This window comes from Culex pipiens, chromosome 3 (assembly GCF_016801865.2).
Source record: "Culex pipiens pallens isolate TS chromosome 3, TS_CPP_V2, whole genome shotgun sequence".
NCBI lineage: Eukaryota > Metazoa > Arthropoda > Insecta > Diptera > Culicidae > Culex > Culex pipiens.
In genome coordinates, this window is record NC_068939.1 from 26,241,598 (window position 1) to 26,259,139 (window position 17,542).

At 34.7% G+C, this 17,542-nt stretch overlaps 1 protein-coding gene across 1 annotated transcript; it reads left to right on the top strand.

The window, feature by feature from the left end:
* Nucleotides 1-5,219: 5,219 nt before the first annotated feature.
* LOC120417416 (E3 ubiquitin-protein ligase MARCHF3-like) lies at nucleotides 5,220-17,087 on the top strand. Its single transcript, XM_039579459.2, has 6 exons — nucleotides 5,220-5,424; nucleotides 9,745-9,879; nucleotides 10,398-10,461; nucleotides 10,531-10,680; nucleotides 16,747-16,808; nucleotides 16,955-17,087. Exons 1-6 carry the CDS (start codon nucleotides 5,246-5,248, stop codon nucleotides 17,040-17,042), a joined length of 678 nt encoding a protein of 225 aa, XP_039435393.1. The 5' UTR covers nucleotides 5,220-5,245; the 3' UTR covers nucleotides 17,043-17,087.
* Nucleotides 17,088-17,542: the final 455 nt, after the last annotated feature.

The following is a 17,542-nucleotide window of genomic DNA, read 5'->3' on the forward strand; positions in this document are numbered from 1 at the left end:
AACACCCCCATTTCGTTGTGTAAATCAAGAATATGGTGTACATGCAATGTCAAAAAAGCCCTTTTTTAACCATTGCACCGATAGGAATTCTGTAAGCAAATCCGGTGACTCTTTTTTTTACGAATTTTTAAACATTGAAATGGTTCGAAAATCGTCAGCAATTTTTTTCGATTTAGTTGTAAATATTTTGGTTACAGGATTTCTATCCGAAGCTTACATTAAATTTTGTGGACTGTTGATACAAAATTGACAGGTGAAATTCGAAAATCATCATCTCGAGAAGAGATTTTCTGATCGATTTGCTGTTTTCGGCGAAGTTATATTTAGGTGTTGATAAGAACTTTTCAGAAAAAAAGGTATGCGTTTCAAAAATCCCAATTTTTTTATTTAACTTTACCAAAATACGTATAGTTATATTTTTCCAATTTTTTATTTTTATTTTTTATCCAATGCGCTGGAGCTAAGGATGGTGCAAAATCTGGTAACAAAGATTCTGAAAAAAAAGATTTTTGGAAAAAATCTGAAACATTGCAAAGACATAAATAAAATCATGCAAAAATAAATTCTTCAATTTCTCATATTTTTTTTTTCAATGCAGCTTGTTCAATTCGCCTGATTTTTTCTTTAAAAAAAAAATTTTGAACATTATTAGTTACCATAGTTACCTTGCTTATAACGAATTCTTGTGCTGTCGGGGTAGGAATTCCAGCAATCATTATTTTTATTGAATATGACCTACTCTCCCCCACCTACATTAAAAGTGCCCAAAAATGTATAATGCGAACTTTGTCAAAATGTTGATAACACTTGCCATTCTGACAATAATAATTATCTCAATTCTCGTTAGCCAAAAATCAACTTATTTATCAAAAATCCAATTGAAAAACAATTTAACATTCAACATATAACATTTGTGCAATTCTCTTGCAATTTATTTTTTCTCGTTTTTTAAATTTGTTTTTTTTTATTTGGATAGAACTTGTTTTTCAACATCTTATGTCCGAACAAGCCATATTGCATCATTTAATTCCTATCACAAGTCTCTTAGCTGTACATACAAAAGTACATTTGAAATATGCTATAATCCGTATCTTAATAACTCTATTTTAACAAATTTTACCCATTTCGAACGTTATAATTTTAATTTAAACGTTACAATTTTTGAAAAAAAAATGTTATTTTTGGAATGTTATGAAAAATTGCAATCGAAAAGTTCTTTTGTTATAAAGAACACCGTTTTTGAGTAAGATCAATTTTCCGGATATATTTTCCGAATAATGGTTTTTTTTTCAGTTATAAAAATTTCCATCTCTACAATTATATATTTTTTTGCAATTCCGTCGTGAAACTACTTACTTTTCCTGTCATTCTTGAACGACGAAACAGCCTACTTTTCTGTACCAAAAATAACAGAATCGAATAGCAACACTTTTCAAACTAAATGCTGAAAAGTTCTACTTTTCAGCACTGAAATGGATGCTGAAAAGTTGAACTTTTCAGCACTTGTTTCGAAAAGTAACACTTTTCAACATTTTTTTGATTTAAACGATTTATTGAAAAGTACATGAAAATTTGACTTAAAATTTCACTCAATGGGTGTTTTTCGGAATTGCAAAAAATGTTGTATGAAACTCGTTGCAAAACTTGATTTTTTCAGCACTCTTCGTATTTATCCAACTGGGTGAACCTCGTTGGATAAATGTACGACTCGTGCTGAAAAAATCCTCTTTTTGCAACTTGTTGCATAAACTACTATTTAATGGCTGATTCTTCCTATGGTTGCTGAGTTAGGATCTTGTAAATTACTTATTATAAAAATAAAGAAAACAGAGTATTTAAAAGTGCTACTCTATAAGTCGTCAATAGTCGTCTTAAAAAACTATTCAAAAAGAAAACAATTCATTTTAACATAATGAAAAATATAAGAGAATTCGTGTGAACTTTCTCAAAATCTTAAACTTCAAAAGATCCAATGTGACCGATATTTCCTAAATTTGGCTGTCAATGATTTTTCTAAATTCAGGGTCCACAAATAAAAATAAAAACTAACTTAATCCACATGTGTGGTTGCTGCCTTCCTCTCTATTTTCTGAAAATGGATCACATAAATGAATGATCTGGGAATAATTTTCATCTGCATTATTAATTCTATGGAAAGTACATCATAACATGAGACAGGGTTGCCAGATCTTCAATGTTTTGGGCTCATTGGATTGTTTTTACCTAACTGGCTCGAGTCTCGGATTCGGGCATAATTAACATACAAGTAAGTGAGATCCGGCTTCAAAAAAGACCTTTCGATTACCTGTCCAAAGATATTTTACATGGTGACATTTGATACGATTTCAGGTCATTTAACAAACATCGGTATGCGAAAACACATTTTTATGCATAACTTTTGAACTACTTATCGAAACTTAAATTTTATTGAAACTCGATCTATGAGACCCTTAACCAAGTCTAATGCGATTTTGAAACAAAAATATGGCTGTCCAGAAATTATACTTTTCAGAGCCTTACATCCAACAATACTACGGCGGATAATTTTGAAGGTATTTTTAAACTAAAGAGCGCATAGTTTTCCATACATTTGAAAGAATCTTATTTTAAATTGATCATCTATGTTAATTTAAAATTTTTATATTCAAACTATTAAAATGAAACGTTTAAATTTTTCTTTTATTGAGAAAAAGCGTTTTAACTTTTTCTGTGTAGAAAAGTTGTTTTTAGTGCCAATAATTATCAACCCATTAAATTTTGCACCAATTTGAGGTGGTACTAAATTTGGCTCCTTCATTTGGCGTAGAACTGTCATATTTGCTAGCAGTTTTGACACATTTTGAATGTTTTAATTTGAACATCCCTGGGAAGCATGCCGGTACCCCTCCGTGCAGAGTGATTCCAAGCCCCCGGGAGCAATCGACAGCAGATGATGCAACTTTTTCTCATTTGATTTTCCAGCTAGCAGCAGTTTCCAGTTGCAGCCGAACACATTCAAGTGGCACAACACATCCTGTGGTAACTTTTATAACACTTGTGCCTGGGAGTACTGGAGAGTGAAAATGAAAATCATCCTAGAATGGCGAAAAATTGCACGGTGATAAGTATGATGGCGTACAAGCATGTGGAGAGTAAAGCTGGATGCAACTTGAAATCCTGTACATTGTTACCGGATTCCGCTAAGGAGATGCTGTAAAGTGAAGAAAACACTTGAGTACGGGGAAGCAAGTGTTGATGGTGATTGGTGGTTTTGGAAGTTTGAGCGGTTTAGGTTTTAGAAGGAACCCAGCGTTTGAGCACTTGTTAATAGGTTGATGCATTGCAGTTGGAAAGTTTGTAAAGTTATTTCATGCTTTCTTTTAATAATTTTCCATATAAACTACAGTTTTTATTGCTTAACTTTTGTTAAGTTACAAATGTGGAGCATTTTCATTCGAATCCACATTGATGATACAAGAAAGGAGAAAATCAAATCAATCATTTCACCGCCAAACCCATCGGCAGGATTTCCATAACAAATCCGGCCCGAAAGAAGACGAATTACCGCTCAAAACATCACTCAATCAGTAATATTTTCACTTCAAAAGCCCGCAGGCGAAAAAGCCTCGTGGGTCATCAAGTCAATCAATGCGCGAGCAACAATTTCCCAGAAGTGATCATCAGAGACAGAGCGAAAGCGAATAACCTCAGAAAGCTCCGAGCCCCATTCACACACACATCGTCAATGCTAATTTATCAATTGGATGGTGGAATTCGATTTCCACACAGGTAAGAAAGGCAGGATTTTGCCTCTCGATTTCTATTTGCTTGTGTAGGAGATTCCAACGGCAGCATTCTAGCACAAGATAAATCCCGGTAATGTAGTCAATCAAAGCAAAGCCCCAGAAGAATTAACTCGGCATTCGTTGAAATTTTCGTTCCAGTTGGCTCCTGATTTTGTGCACGTGTTTCATATCTCAGTAGCCAGATATCCGATAAAAAAATTCGAAGGAAAAACTAACAACTAGAAACTAAAAACTAAAAACTAAAAACTAAAAACTAAAAACTAAAAACTAAAAACTAAAAACTAAAAACTAAAAACTAAAAACTAAAAACTAAAAACTAAAAACTAAAAACTAAAAACTAAAAACTAAAAACTAAAAACTAAAAACTAAAAACTAAAAACTAAAACTAAAACTAAAAACTAAAAACTAAAAACTAAAAACTAAAAACTAAAAACTAAAAACTAAAAACTAAAAACTAAAAACTAAAAACTAAAAACTAAAAACTAAAAACTAAAAACTAAAAACTAAAAACTAAAAACTAAAAACTAAAAACTAAAAACTAAAAACTAAAAACTAAAAACTAAAAACTAAAAACTAAAAACTAAAAACTAAAAACTAAAAACTAAAAACTAAAAACTAAAAACTAAAAACTAAAAACTAAAAACTAAAAACTAAAAACTAAAAACTAAAAACTAAAAACTAAAAACTAAAAACTAAAAACTAAAAAATAAAAACAAAAAACTAAAAACTAAAAACAAAAAACTAAAAACTAAAAACTAAAAACTAAAAACTAAAAACTAAAAACTAAAAACTAAAAACTAAAAACTAAAAACTAAAAACTAAAAACTAAAAACTAAAAACTAAAAACTAAAAACTAAAAACTAAAAACTAAAAACTAAAAACTAGAATTTATGGACAAATTGAAAATATTGAAAAAAGGCGAAAATATTTCAAAGTCAACGAATAAAAACATTGAACCCTTCAGAAACAGTAATCCTGTGCTAACAAGGCTCCCCCTCTCAGCTTAGCAACGGATAACGAACCGGATCGATTTGATCGGGGTCTGGCAAGTGTTGCCACCCGTACATCAGCAGCCAAACCAGCCGGTGCCACGTGAAATAGGATATGGGTTTTTCCCCTGATTTCCTCCAGGGAAAGATACACGAGTAATCCACGGCCTCGTTCAATTTATTCCAACTGCCTGGGCCACGTGTGTGTTTGATTTAAACCCTCTTTTCTCCTCCTATTAAGGATGATTCAATCAAATATACTTATTTTTATAAGTCAATTTACAAACTTTGTTGAAATTTGATAAAAACTTCTTAAAATTAATTATTTTTCCCTCGACTAGATCTCTTTAGCCTTTGAATTTCATAACAAAGCAATCATTGCAATGCTTTCAAGTTTTGTTGTCAAACAATACTGTCTATTTTTTATTGTTTTCTGTCTTAAAATTTGGGGTTAACGAAATTTTCCTAACAATGACCCAAACCAAAACTGAACCCACTGCCAATGATCCTAGTTCTAAACCGCAGGAACAGGATAGCGTCACCGAGGAAGAAGTATCCATCGGAAGTATCGCCGCTATCCCGGAAAGGCAGTACAGCAGCACTGATTCCATGTCCTGCCGGATCTGCCAGAGTGCCACGGACAAGTCACGGTAGGCTTCTCGTTTAACTAGGCTAAAAGTATAATATTTGACAAAATTATTCGCAATCCCCTGAGGTAAATATTTAATTTCTGACCAAAGTATCCCTTAAAATTTACACACTCTTTTTGGCTAAATCCTACCGGCAATTGAGCCACCCACATGAGGGCACTTCTCCTCTTCAAACAATTCACCCTGGAAAAAAAGCCCGTAGAATTACAGATAAGCCACATTTTCGTGCTCGTGTAAATCCAGGGGGCTTCGGTGAGAAAATTCCAGGGAAACTAAGAGCGCTAGTTAAAGGAGGTGACCCGGCCTCTGCCAACCGGACAAGATAGATGATGGTCCACCGCAAGCAGGGAACAAAACGGTGACCGCTTGCCGCACAGATCCGAGATGAACTCGGGGTCCACCGCCACCATTTGAGTGTGTTCTCTGTGTATTATTTTACAGTCATGCTGGACCGGGTCATTTTCGAGGCAAACTGACCCCTCTATTTTCGAGAAGTTTACTAGCAAACTCGCAGGGGTTCTGTAAAATGTATTCCATTTAGTTTTAAATATTTTAAAAAAGGCGTATCTCTGCTTATTTTCTTTCGGGGAGCGCCCGTGGCTGACTGGTTATGGTGTTCGCTTTGTAAGCGAATGGTCCTGGGTTCGATTCCCATCTGCTCCCAACGAGAAAGTATAAGAAATATAAACCTTGAAACTCTGAACATGAACGAAAAAGTCGGGGTTCGATCCCCCGTCCTTTGGATTGGTAAGCAAAAATGCTAACCACTAGGCCATCAAGACTTGATGAGCTATAACTGGAATTAGGAATACTGTTGCTACCATTTGACAAGGGTTCGGAAGTTCTAAATAACGTTTGAACCCGATTGGTGCAAACGTTCTCCAGGGCAGGACTTGTCGATAAAGCAGAAGTACTTCGAGCTCGGCTAGCCAGCGTAGAAATGGGTCACCGAAGCTCGGCAGAGCTAACACCTTCCAAATGCCTATGCGAGTTATTTGCGTGTATAGAATGTAAATCAAAAAAAAAAATCATACAAACGACTCAATTTGTAAGAAGCGGCCGCGTGGTCCCGTTTGGTTGGTTGCACACACACGCACACACACATCTCTGCTTATTTTCTTTCTCACAAAATCGATTTCTCGTGACTCTTAGTTCGAGGGTCCGAAATATAATGGAAATTTGTCTAATTATGTTGATTGTTAAAATGGTTTAACATTTTTTAATGTAGTGGAAAGATTTATCTTCCTTTGATTTCTTGAATGCACAGTAATTGAAATATTAATGAAGTTTATATTGAAAATTACTTTCTTTCTCCGTTCTTCAAACTCATCTATTTTAACGATATATTTGAATAATTAAAACTGGACTTTCACTACAGGAAAAAAATTTACGTTTGAACATAAATTCATTACAGTGCATTTTATTACGAACTTTTGAATTCACATTTTCAAATCAAGGATTTAACAAGAAAATGAAAAATTACCATCGAAAACTTTTGAAAATTATTTTAAAATTCGTGCTTTTCAAGCGTGTAATTACTCGACCCAAATGAAAAAATAAACCAGAATTAATTAAAAAAAATTCTCTTAAATCAGAAATTATTTTGACTTATTTAAACTCTTGAAATTTGAAGCAAACTAAACTTTTTGCTTATTTGTTGGGCAACAGAAATTACGATACAGTTCAGACTCGATTATCCGAAGGCCTGGGAAAAATTTCACTTCGGATAATCAAAACTTTTGATAATCGAACCACGAAAAAAGAAAATTTTTGATTGTCATGCTTAAATATGAAATTAAATCCAAAATGGTGGCCAATATGGCGGTGACGAATTATTGAAAAAGGCATTTAATTGTTTAATATGCAATCAACTATTCAAATTTGACTAAAATGGGGCCGAAGAATTCGAATTTCGATGTTTAAAAAAAGAAAAAAAAATCGTGATTCGACTATCCGAAATCCGATACAAACCTTCGGACAATCGTACTTCGGATAATCGAGTCTGGACTGTATTATGAAATGAAAATAAACTATCACATTTATTGTGAGCTTTTTTAGGAATAACATCTAGAGTTTTTTTTGAATAGGTCCTATGAACATATGAAAGACAAAAGATTATAGAACCTTTTCAAAAAAAAAACTCTAGGTATAAAATATTTCAATTAAGGGAAATTCTAGCATTGGCAGGTTAAGCACTCGCTCCTAACTCCATTCAATTTGCTGATTTTCACTATTTAAACAACTTATTTTGCAAAACTTTTGATAGAAACTTGCTTGCTCACTTCTTATTGAGCTATTTATAACTTGATTTCAGTTGAAAACGCGTTCAAAATGTCAAAGTGCTGATATGGCAGCATTAGAGGTACACTGGAATACGATGCTGTTCCCCTAAATCAAATATTTACCCCTTCTCGCGCAGAGAAAAATCGACCTTTTTATGCCATGTTGCTCGTGTCTTTCGGGCCATAGATAAGTCGGATCACAAATATTGCTGCCGAGTTAAATGATTTAAAAAAACATGTTTCAAAAAAATATAAATTTTAGTCAAACAAATTTGTTGACTTCAGTTTTTCATGCAAAATCATTTTTTTTTAAACGAAAAGTACTCAACAATTTTTTTAAATAAATTCTTTGTAGACTGAATACAAATATTTAACAGGACAAACATTGAACGAAAAGCTCCAGGAGGAAATAGCGAGAATCAACTTAGGGATCGGCAGCTGATTTAGAGTCACTTAAAGCTTAATATATTTTTGTTTATATTTTTTATAAAGTGTCAATGTCGAAAAGTTCAGAAAACTTCTAAGAAAATTTTCTTTGAGACATTAAAGATTGGACCTCTGGTTGCTGAAAAAGGGAGAATAAAGAAAAAGAATCAAGAAAATTTACGTTTTTCAAGTCTCATGCAGAAATGTGAAAAATGTGACATTTGTGAAATTTTATGATAATTTCGCAAAAAATGTTGACGAAAATATTTTTTTTAATCAAAACTCGCATTTCAAATGGGCATGATAAATATTTATTTATAATATTTTAATATTTAATTTGGCTCTTTTTCGGTAAAAATAAAACTTTAAGTGGCTATATCTTGAAAATGGTGCTAGATCAATAGAGAGTAATTTTTGATTTGATTAAATTTCATTTTATATTATAGACTTAAGTCATTTTTGTTGGTTTTGCTAAAATTTCATTTTTTTCCAAAAAAAAGCAATAAAATTTTTCATGCATGTTTTTCTATGGCTCAAAAATTTTGGTTCTAGGTACCATAAATGATATAAAAAACTCAAACATTTAAGCATACGAATTTTGGAAAATTGTTTTTATGTGAACAAAGTTAATTTAAAAATCGTTTTTTTTTTCGCTTACCTATTTTTCTGAAGAGTAATATTTACAACTTCACCGAAGACACAAAAGCTTTCAAGAAATCCCACCAAAAGTTACAGATTATCGAATATTTACGTACCATTTGTTTATGGACAGCTGTCAAAGTTGTATGGAGCTTGGTATAGGTGAACCAATGACATCAATGACATTTGCTTCTTTGAACATAGGTTGAACCAAATAAAAAAATCTAAACAAAATTCATTTCAGGGTTTGGTGGAGCATTGCTCACAAAATAAAGATTCATTGAGAAAAACCTAATAAATTGCAAAAATAACTATGACACAATCTCATCCAACAGACCCAATGTCGCCCCTCTTACGGTAGTGCACAAAAATTTGATTTTTTTACAATGATTAAATATTCACTTATCTTTACAATTCATGCTGGTGTCGTATCCAATTTTGTTGTAAAATATTCATCAGAATCAATATCAGAACAACTTCCAATAATTTAAGATTTTCACAATAATTCCAGGGATTATCCCGGGTATATTTATTGAAAATTTCCTGTTACTCGAGATTTTTTTTACCCCGAGAAGTTCGACCTCTAACACAGTGACCTCCTGTGTTAATACTTCTACCAGTAATGACTTCGCTATTATTGATCAAATTTGAATTTTGCTTAAAAATAATACTACATATTTCATTTTATCATCGGTTAAGTTGAAATTGTTTAAAGTTATACATTGGCTTGGGAAAAGGTTAGCATATAATTTGAAGAGAATATTTGTTTAAATAAAAAATCACAAACAAGTACAAAGATGACCTGAGAACCCCCGCATCGAGCCTTGACCAAATGTAACCCAAACATGAAAAGCTTTCTCTGACTGTTTACAATAGTCACCGCGCTTACACGACGAATCCGGGGGCTTGTAAAGCTATAGCTCCACTGCTAGTGACTTGGTTCTCTCCTTCCTCCCTTCTTTTTTAATTACAGTTTAATCTCACCCTGCCTGTGCAAAGGAACGCTCCGATACGTGCACCGAGAGTGCCTCGAGCACTGGCTCAGCCGGTCTGGACTTACCCACTGCGAGCTGTGTTTGCACAGGTTCCAAACGTACACCACGCTCAGGTAAGCCCACCTCTTCAAAGGATTCCCGGCCGAAAACTACACTCCACCCGCCAGGCCCGCAAAAATGACCCCGGCGGTGGTGTGTTCGGTAATTAAGGGTATCCCCCAATTGGACGCACCTGGCTGGTTGGTTGGGCAGTGTTGGCAGATTGAAGATTTCCGTTAATGACTGTTTGCGCGTTGATAATCTGGCCCTGGGCGCTAATTTCGGTTATGGGTTCATAGCCGAAATGGGAATCGAGTTTAACACCGTGTGGGATTTTCACGGGAAAGATTGATTGTAATGGATCGAACGAAGATTCGTTCAGGACTTGCAATTCAAAATCAAAACCATCAATAATTTCTACCAACACTGCCCAAGAGAAAAGGAAAAGCAGTATTTAATGAGACCAATATCTGCACCACAACCACGTCCAACCACAACCCGGGAAACGGCACTAAATGTCATCCGTCGCCCTCCGGGGGAATCCGGAAACGCGTGGACACATCTTCATCCTCCTAATCGGTCCCTTGTCTAGGTACGGCTGCTGTGAATCCCTGTGGCTATGGTATCGTCACCCGAGCAATCGAGGGTTACTTCTGGTAAGACCCGCTCCGGGCGGACGGCCCAGTTGCAACTGAGTTAACCTTTAATCTCGGCCTCTTTCACAGTCGGACGCACTGATTTATGTCGTCCTGTCATTCATCTGCTTCATGCTGACGATGATCTGCGTTCTGGTGCTTCGCTTCCAGTACGACCGGGGCAGCAGCCTGCAGGAGACCCTTGCCTCGACGGCCATCGTTTGCTTTCTGCTCCTGGTGGTAAGTATTGTGGGAAACGTTAATAGTAGCCCAATTTGAACTTAAAATTTTTTTCTCAAAAAATGCCAGTACAAAATAGTCCACGTTTGTTCCAATACAGCGCAGATTCGTTAATTCGAATGGAACTAATTGGAATGACTGACAGCTGTCAAAAGTTTGAAACCACCTGCTCGGAAGTTGTTGATGTTGAAACATCAACATCAGTTTCAACTGGTTTTAACGGTTCAGTGCGGACATTCGAATTAACGAATCCGCTCTGTAGAAACCTATTAAAAAAAACAAGCAAAAATGTCAGAATATAATGTGGGTAATTCTCTAAGAAATTACCAGAAACCGGGAGAAGTTGCCCCGACCCCTATTCGATTTGCGTGAAACTTTGTCCTTAGGGGTTACTTTTGTCCCTGATCACGAATCCAAGATTTGTTTTATGATATCTCGTGACGGAGGGGCGGTACGACCCCTTTTTTAACATGCTAAAAAAGACATGTTTTAAAATAATTTGCAGTCTGAATAGGTGATGCGATCTAATTTAGGTGTCAAAGGGGCTTCATGTAAAATTGGACGCCCGATTTGATGGCGTACTCAAGATTTCGAAAAAAAAAAACTTATTTTTCATCGAAAAATCACTAAAAATGTTTTTAAAGCTCTGCCAATTTTTTGTTTCTCAACTGTAATTTTTTTTAAACATGACATTTTAAGGGAAATTTATTGTACTTTTCGAATCTAAATTTACCCTAAAAGCAGGCATGGAATAATCGCAACACAATCAATTTCGCTTGCGAACTTTCTTCACCCGCGAAAGAGAGGCGAATCACGCCAACGAAAATCACTACCGAAATTCTTCAAGAAAATCAATCTGCTGATGATTTATTTTTTGTTAATTTCTTTCCCAGCACCACTTAAAATAATTAATTTCACTTTGTTTACACACATTGCCCATCTACAAAATGTGACAGGTCATTTTTTGACGTGTGACGTTACACTTGCAAGTGTAGTAGTGAAAAAGATGTTCCGCCGAATAATCAAGATGATGATTTTTTTAGATTCCTTTTACCGATCTTTCGTGCGCGAGAGAAAAGAGCCATGTTCTTTTCGAATTTTTTCTCTTGATGAACATCCAAAGATTTTCTTTTGATGATGATTAGGGCTAGTGATTTTTCACGGCAAAAAATCGAAATTACGCGGTATGCCAATTACAAACCATTGAAATTTCACGGCAATTTCACGGTACTCTAAAAACTGCTCAAGATAAACGTAAAAATGTATTCTTTTAGCAAAATAATTAACAGAAAAGTGTCTTCAAAGTTAGCAGTAGTGCTAGATACAAAATAGAACCCCCTGACACAAATTATTCGTTTGAAAAAGAGTATTGGATTAATCTTGAGAAGTTTTGACGAATTTCCGTCTGTTGAAATCTAGAATTTTTTATTATGTCTTACAAACAAATGTAAACATTAAGTGTGAAAGGGATACACTCAATGTTAACATTTGTTTATAGGACCTAATAAAAAATGACAAGAATTTAAGATTCAGCCGATTTAATTTTATTGAGTTTTTATAAAATTAATTTGCTTAAATACCTCCAGAACAAAGCACGTCCTGAAACTCTAATTCAACAAATTTAGAATCATTAAAATAAGTGCAATAAAGATTGTTTGGCTTTTGTTCATTTCAGCAATAGGAAAATTTTAGTATTTTAAAAAGTTCAGGCAAAACTTCATTTAAAGAAGTTTTTAATTATATTGATAATTCAAGAAAAAATATAATACTTTGCAAAATGGTTAACAAATATGATTTCAATATATTTGTTTAACTAATCAATTGAATTAAAAAACAAATAAATTATATTTGAAATATTTAAATGCACTTTGTTCTCCGTTGATAAATTAAAATTAATTTTATAAAAAAATAAAAAAGGCTTTTTTTGCGTTTTCTTTCAAGAAGTGTTGATTAATGTTCTTTCAAAATCTTTTGGAATTTCATGGAATAGAGAAACTATCTGCATTTTGTTGAATACTCTAATGAACAATACCTTCAAAAAATAGTTGTAGATCTGAAATGAAATACTTTTTTTTTATTGTAAACTGCTTTTAAAATGATTGTTAAAAATCTTTTCAAATGCACTGAGTTGCGATTTATCAATTGAATATTTCAAATTTCGTGGCATTTTACGGTATTTCCCAAATTTCACGGCCAGGGGCGAATTTCACGGATTACGCGGCTTCCGTGAAATCGCGAAAAATCACTAGCCCTAATGATGATTGTTCCATCGCTGCCTAAAAGGGTATATTTCCATCATTTTTTTTAAGGTCGCAATATTTTTTAAAAGCATTTATTAGCTGTTTTGAAGACATAATTAAATCAATTGGAACGAAAACAAACTAAAATCGTTTGTAGCTCACTTGTTTCATAAAAAAATCTAGCTGTTATTTGAATTTTTGATAAATTCTCATGTGAAATAATATCATGCAATTCTATAGAATTTTACATTTTTTTAAGTTTATCCATGTTTATATTTGAAAATCTTTTTAGTATATTTGGAAACATTTTGATTTATGCTGCAAAATTGGTTTTGGTGGCAACAAAAAATAATATTTTTACGTAAAAATCAGTTTCTTCAATCATCAATTTGATCAGACTTATTTTTTTTAATTTTCTCTACCCAGGACTTGACCCCAAAATTTTCACAAATTCCTCGTCCGAACCAGCAAAAGTGCACTGGATTGGCTCAAATTAGGAAAAGAATTTTATTGGCCAGAATAATTAGAATCTATGGGTCTATGTATGGCAATCAGGGTGCTCCTATTTTTCCGTAATGGGTTTGTAAACAAAGGGTGATGTTAACATCCTAGCGTGAGCAGGACACACTCCTAGGGCTTACCGTTGTAAATTTTCTATTATGATTATGCAGAACGTTTTACCGAACATGTCCAAAAATGGTGAATACCCAATCCATTTACAGGATTTAAAGAATTTTAATCGAGGTTAATGCACCATGCGTCTCCAGAAAAATGTAGGTGCAAGGAATCTTTTCTAAGGAGAAGCATTGTACTTAAAGTTCAATTGATATTTGTACTAAAATCCGATTCCTTTTTTTAATTATATCTCAGAGTCCTTTTGATGGATATATGTGGATTCAGATCAATTCGGTTACGTTTTTTAAATGTCTTAACTGCCCCTGATCGCATAAATGTCCCATATGCATTTTCATCGTTTTTGGGATAATTATGCAGTTTGGTTCAAAATCGTGTGCTCTTTAAAAAGAGCCTATAACATCCAGTACTTTGTTCTGGAAATCAGGGTGAAATCCAGTTTTTTCGTGAAAACTAAACACGTAGCCTTATGTGTGGGACAAATTTCAAATGCGATTTTCTCAGCTTGCTGTTTTTGCATATGGGACATTTATGCGAACATGGGCAGTTAATAGATTTCAATAAAAGCCAAATTTATCATCTTTCTTTTGCAACACGACGAGCTCAACTAAGTTCAGCCGTTCCGGGTTATGATTTTTTTAAAGTGTGTTGATTTGTCTGGACTATCACATTTTTTTTTTGTTTTGGGATGGTCACTCATGGTCACTATTTTGAAATTATACATGAAATTTCGTTTTTTTCCAAAATTCATAACTCGGCAGCAGATTTTTTGACCATACTATGGCTCAAAAGTTGCGGGTTTTTGTCCCCTAAAACATATCAAAAAATCTCGAAAATCAAAAAAAAAAATGCGTATTTTAAAAAATGGCAAATTGTTTGTTTCCGTGTACCTATTTTTTCTCAATAGTCCTCAGCAATACCTACAACTTTGCCGAAGTCACCAAATTGATCAGAAAATTCACTCAAAAGTTACAGCTTTTTGAATATTTACGTACCACTTTGTATGGACAGCAGTCAAAATTGTATGGAGACTTGTATGGGTGAACTAATGACGCAAAATAGCTTATTTGGTCATAGGGAAGGCCCCCACAAAGTTTGAGCCAAATAAAAAAATACAAATAAAATTCATTTCCGGTTTTGGTAGAGAATTGCTCCTATAGATCGTTGAAGTTTGTATGGGAAAATTATTTAAAAAAATGTATGGGAAAAACATCGTTTAAGGATTACACTTATACACTTTCATGTATAAAAGCCGATTTCTTATCATCGCAATGCTAATAACTAAAGAATCAAACCAGAAGGAGATTGAGATTTTCCAAAATTTTTAATTTTTCTCGTCATTTAACTGTATAATACAGCTATTCCACGTCAAACAGGAAGGATCAGATTTGGCTCAAATTTGGCATGAGAGTTTCTTGGCCACAATAATTAGAACTGTATTGTTTTTGTTCGGTTTCTATCCGAAATAGGGTGGCCCAAAAAATGGCTTTTTCGTGAATTTTTACAAAAACCCAATTTTTCATATCTTTGGAACGGCAGAAACAATTTTAGAGCGCCACGTTACAAAAGAAAGTGTATTGGTTGGGCTTTTAAGCAAAAATATTTTGAGGTCCAAAAAAGCTAGCTGAATGGTTGAAAAGGTCCTATGAAAATTAGATTAGCTGATTTGAAGGACTCGGGATCAAAGAGTTCATTTCTGACAATAATTAACAGGATTCTAAGGTATGATTATTTGAAAATAAAAACTGAGGTTTTCGACGCAACGCGTGCAAAATCGGGAAAATTACCAATACTATGACCAATACTTTTTTGGGCACCAAAAGTTGCGTACTTTAATTCTAAAGATTCCGGCGTGTCGGAAACCCCATTTTTCAAGAAATTATACCTGAGAATCCTGTCAATGGATGTACGCAATTTTTTTGATATCTAGTGTAAAATATATCAAGGAAAGAGGAAAAAATATGTTCAGAAATCAACTCTTTGGTCCCGAGACCTGACATAACAAAGATTTCTTGTTCTATGATTGCTTGCATTCCTACATAATCATCTGCTCCGGCTAATCTGCTAGCATCGATACGGAACCATCTGCCACGGCTGATCTGGATCCGTTTCAAAACTGTTGCATGTCAATAACCCATCAAAGCAATCTCCATTTCACCATCAAATCTCTCAACATATGCGACCTCAAAGCTGTTTAGCAGTTAGGGGCAGGGGGGGCAGAATGGACCGCCTAAGGGAAATGCACCAAAAACCATAGAAAAACATAAAAATTTATGAATCCAGTGTAGTAGGCTTATGCTTTGGAATGTTCCCTTCAATGTTGTATACTTGGTTGATGAAATTTTTTTACTTAAAACTGTTTTTGAGCCACTTTAAAAAAAAAGTTTTTTCGACTAACTTTTCAGGGTGCGGGGCAGAATGGGCCACCCTGCGGGGCAGAATGGGCCACCTTAGAAAACAAGCCATTTCTTCTAATACAACGTTGAAGGGTGATAAGAAATTACTTGAGGGACCTTTCCATTATAGTTTCCATGAAATTTGATCACTTTTATAAAAATAGTAACTTAAAACAACAAAGATTTTTGAAAATAGTGTAAATATGTCGAAAAAGACACTATTTTTACAACTAAGCGTCGAAACAACTAAAAAATAAACTTTGGTTGCATTAAACGTGATTTGTGAAGCTACCAGGAGTGAAATAATCCATTTAGCTCAAATTTTTTTAACTTTTGATTGTTTTTATAAGGCAGGAAAAGGGTGGTCCATTCTGCCCCCAAGTGGATTTTAATTTAACACTTCCACCACCACGCCTCTAATTGATTTTAAGGTTCCGTTATTGTTTGTATACCTTGGTAGTAGCATCTAGTAACGTTATAAGCATTGAGCAAACTTTTTCAAACAATCCAACTTTTCAGAAAGCTTATTTAAGAACCTCGAAATAAACAACATTTGCGTGGTTTTTCCAATAAATTTACATTTTTGCTCATAATTCGAAAAATACAATGAATTCAAACGTCGTTTTTGGTATGGTGAAGTTATTTGACGTCCTTTATAAGACCCTTGCCTTACAATTGGTCTAAATCCATTCTAAAGCCTAAAACCAAGGGTGGCCCATTCTGCCCCCCTGGTCCATTCTGCCCCCCCTGCCCCTATCCGAAAATCTAATTCCCTCCCATCTGCCTTTGCGTTCCAGCTAATTGTGTACCTGACCAACATCGTCGTGCTGGCCAAGGACCACCTCGTTCCGTGGTATCGGTAAGTGTGTGGCCCTCCCGCAAGGAAAACATTTGCTCTCCAAATCTGGACGACGACGACGTCCGTCCATTCTTGGCATGCCTGGACCGGGGCGATTAAGTTGAGCCGCATTTAGACTAATGGTGTGTCTTTCCTCTGTCCAACAGATGGTGGCGTTCGTCCCGGAGGATTCGACTGTCGGAGATTACCCTGGAGGAACCCGGCAGCCATAGCCATTTGGGAACTGTGGTTTGAGCTTGATACTAGAGGCAGTGCGTTTGAGGGTTGGATATTTTGCGTGGGATGATTAAAAAAACTGAAAATTTTAAGTAAAAATTAGATACTTTGATGAACAAGTAAATCGTGTAGACTGCAAAGCAGTCTTACTTTTTGAAACAATAGCTGAAAAGATTAGCAAATTAGCACTCAAATCGATGCAGAAATGTACTTTTCAAAGTTGCGTAATTCCTCGCTTAGTAAGTTGAGCCTAGTTGCAGATATTTGCCCCACATTTGGGCGATAGAGCAGCATGGCAATGCCAAATTAGTGGTCCATTGATGGATCGAACGAGTTCCAACGAGGTTGGAGGAGAAAACATTGCAATCAACGGAAAATGCTCCGTACACTTCCAAACAGGCAGCTGAAATCGAAACGGTAGAACTAATCTTTTGAGAGCTTTTCGGTTCAAAGTTTTCGCGCCCAAAAATGGTCGTAACTGATTTTACACCCATCGATCGCTGCTGATGATGGAAGCG

Bases quoted from the DNA above. Each gene is read 5' to 3' on its own strand.
- LOC120417416 (XM_039579459.2), top strand. From the start codon at position 5,246: ATGACCCAAACCAAAACTGAACCCACTGCCAATGATCCTAGTTCTAAA. The intron at 9,880-10,397 runs GTAAGCCCACCT...TCCCTTGTCTAG, and splicing joins CAAACGTACACCACGCTCAG to GTACGGCTGCTGTGAATCCC. The intron at 10,462-10,530 runs GTAAGACCCGCT...CCTCTTTCACAG, and splicing joins GCAATCGAGGGTTACTTCTG to TCGGACGCACTGATTTATGT.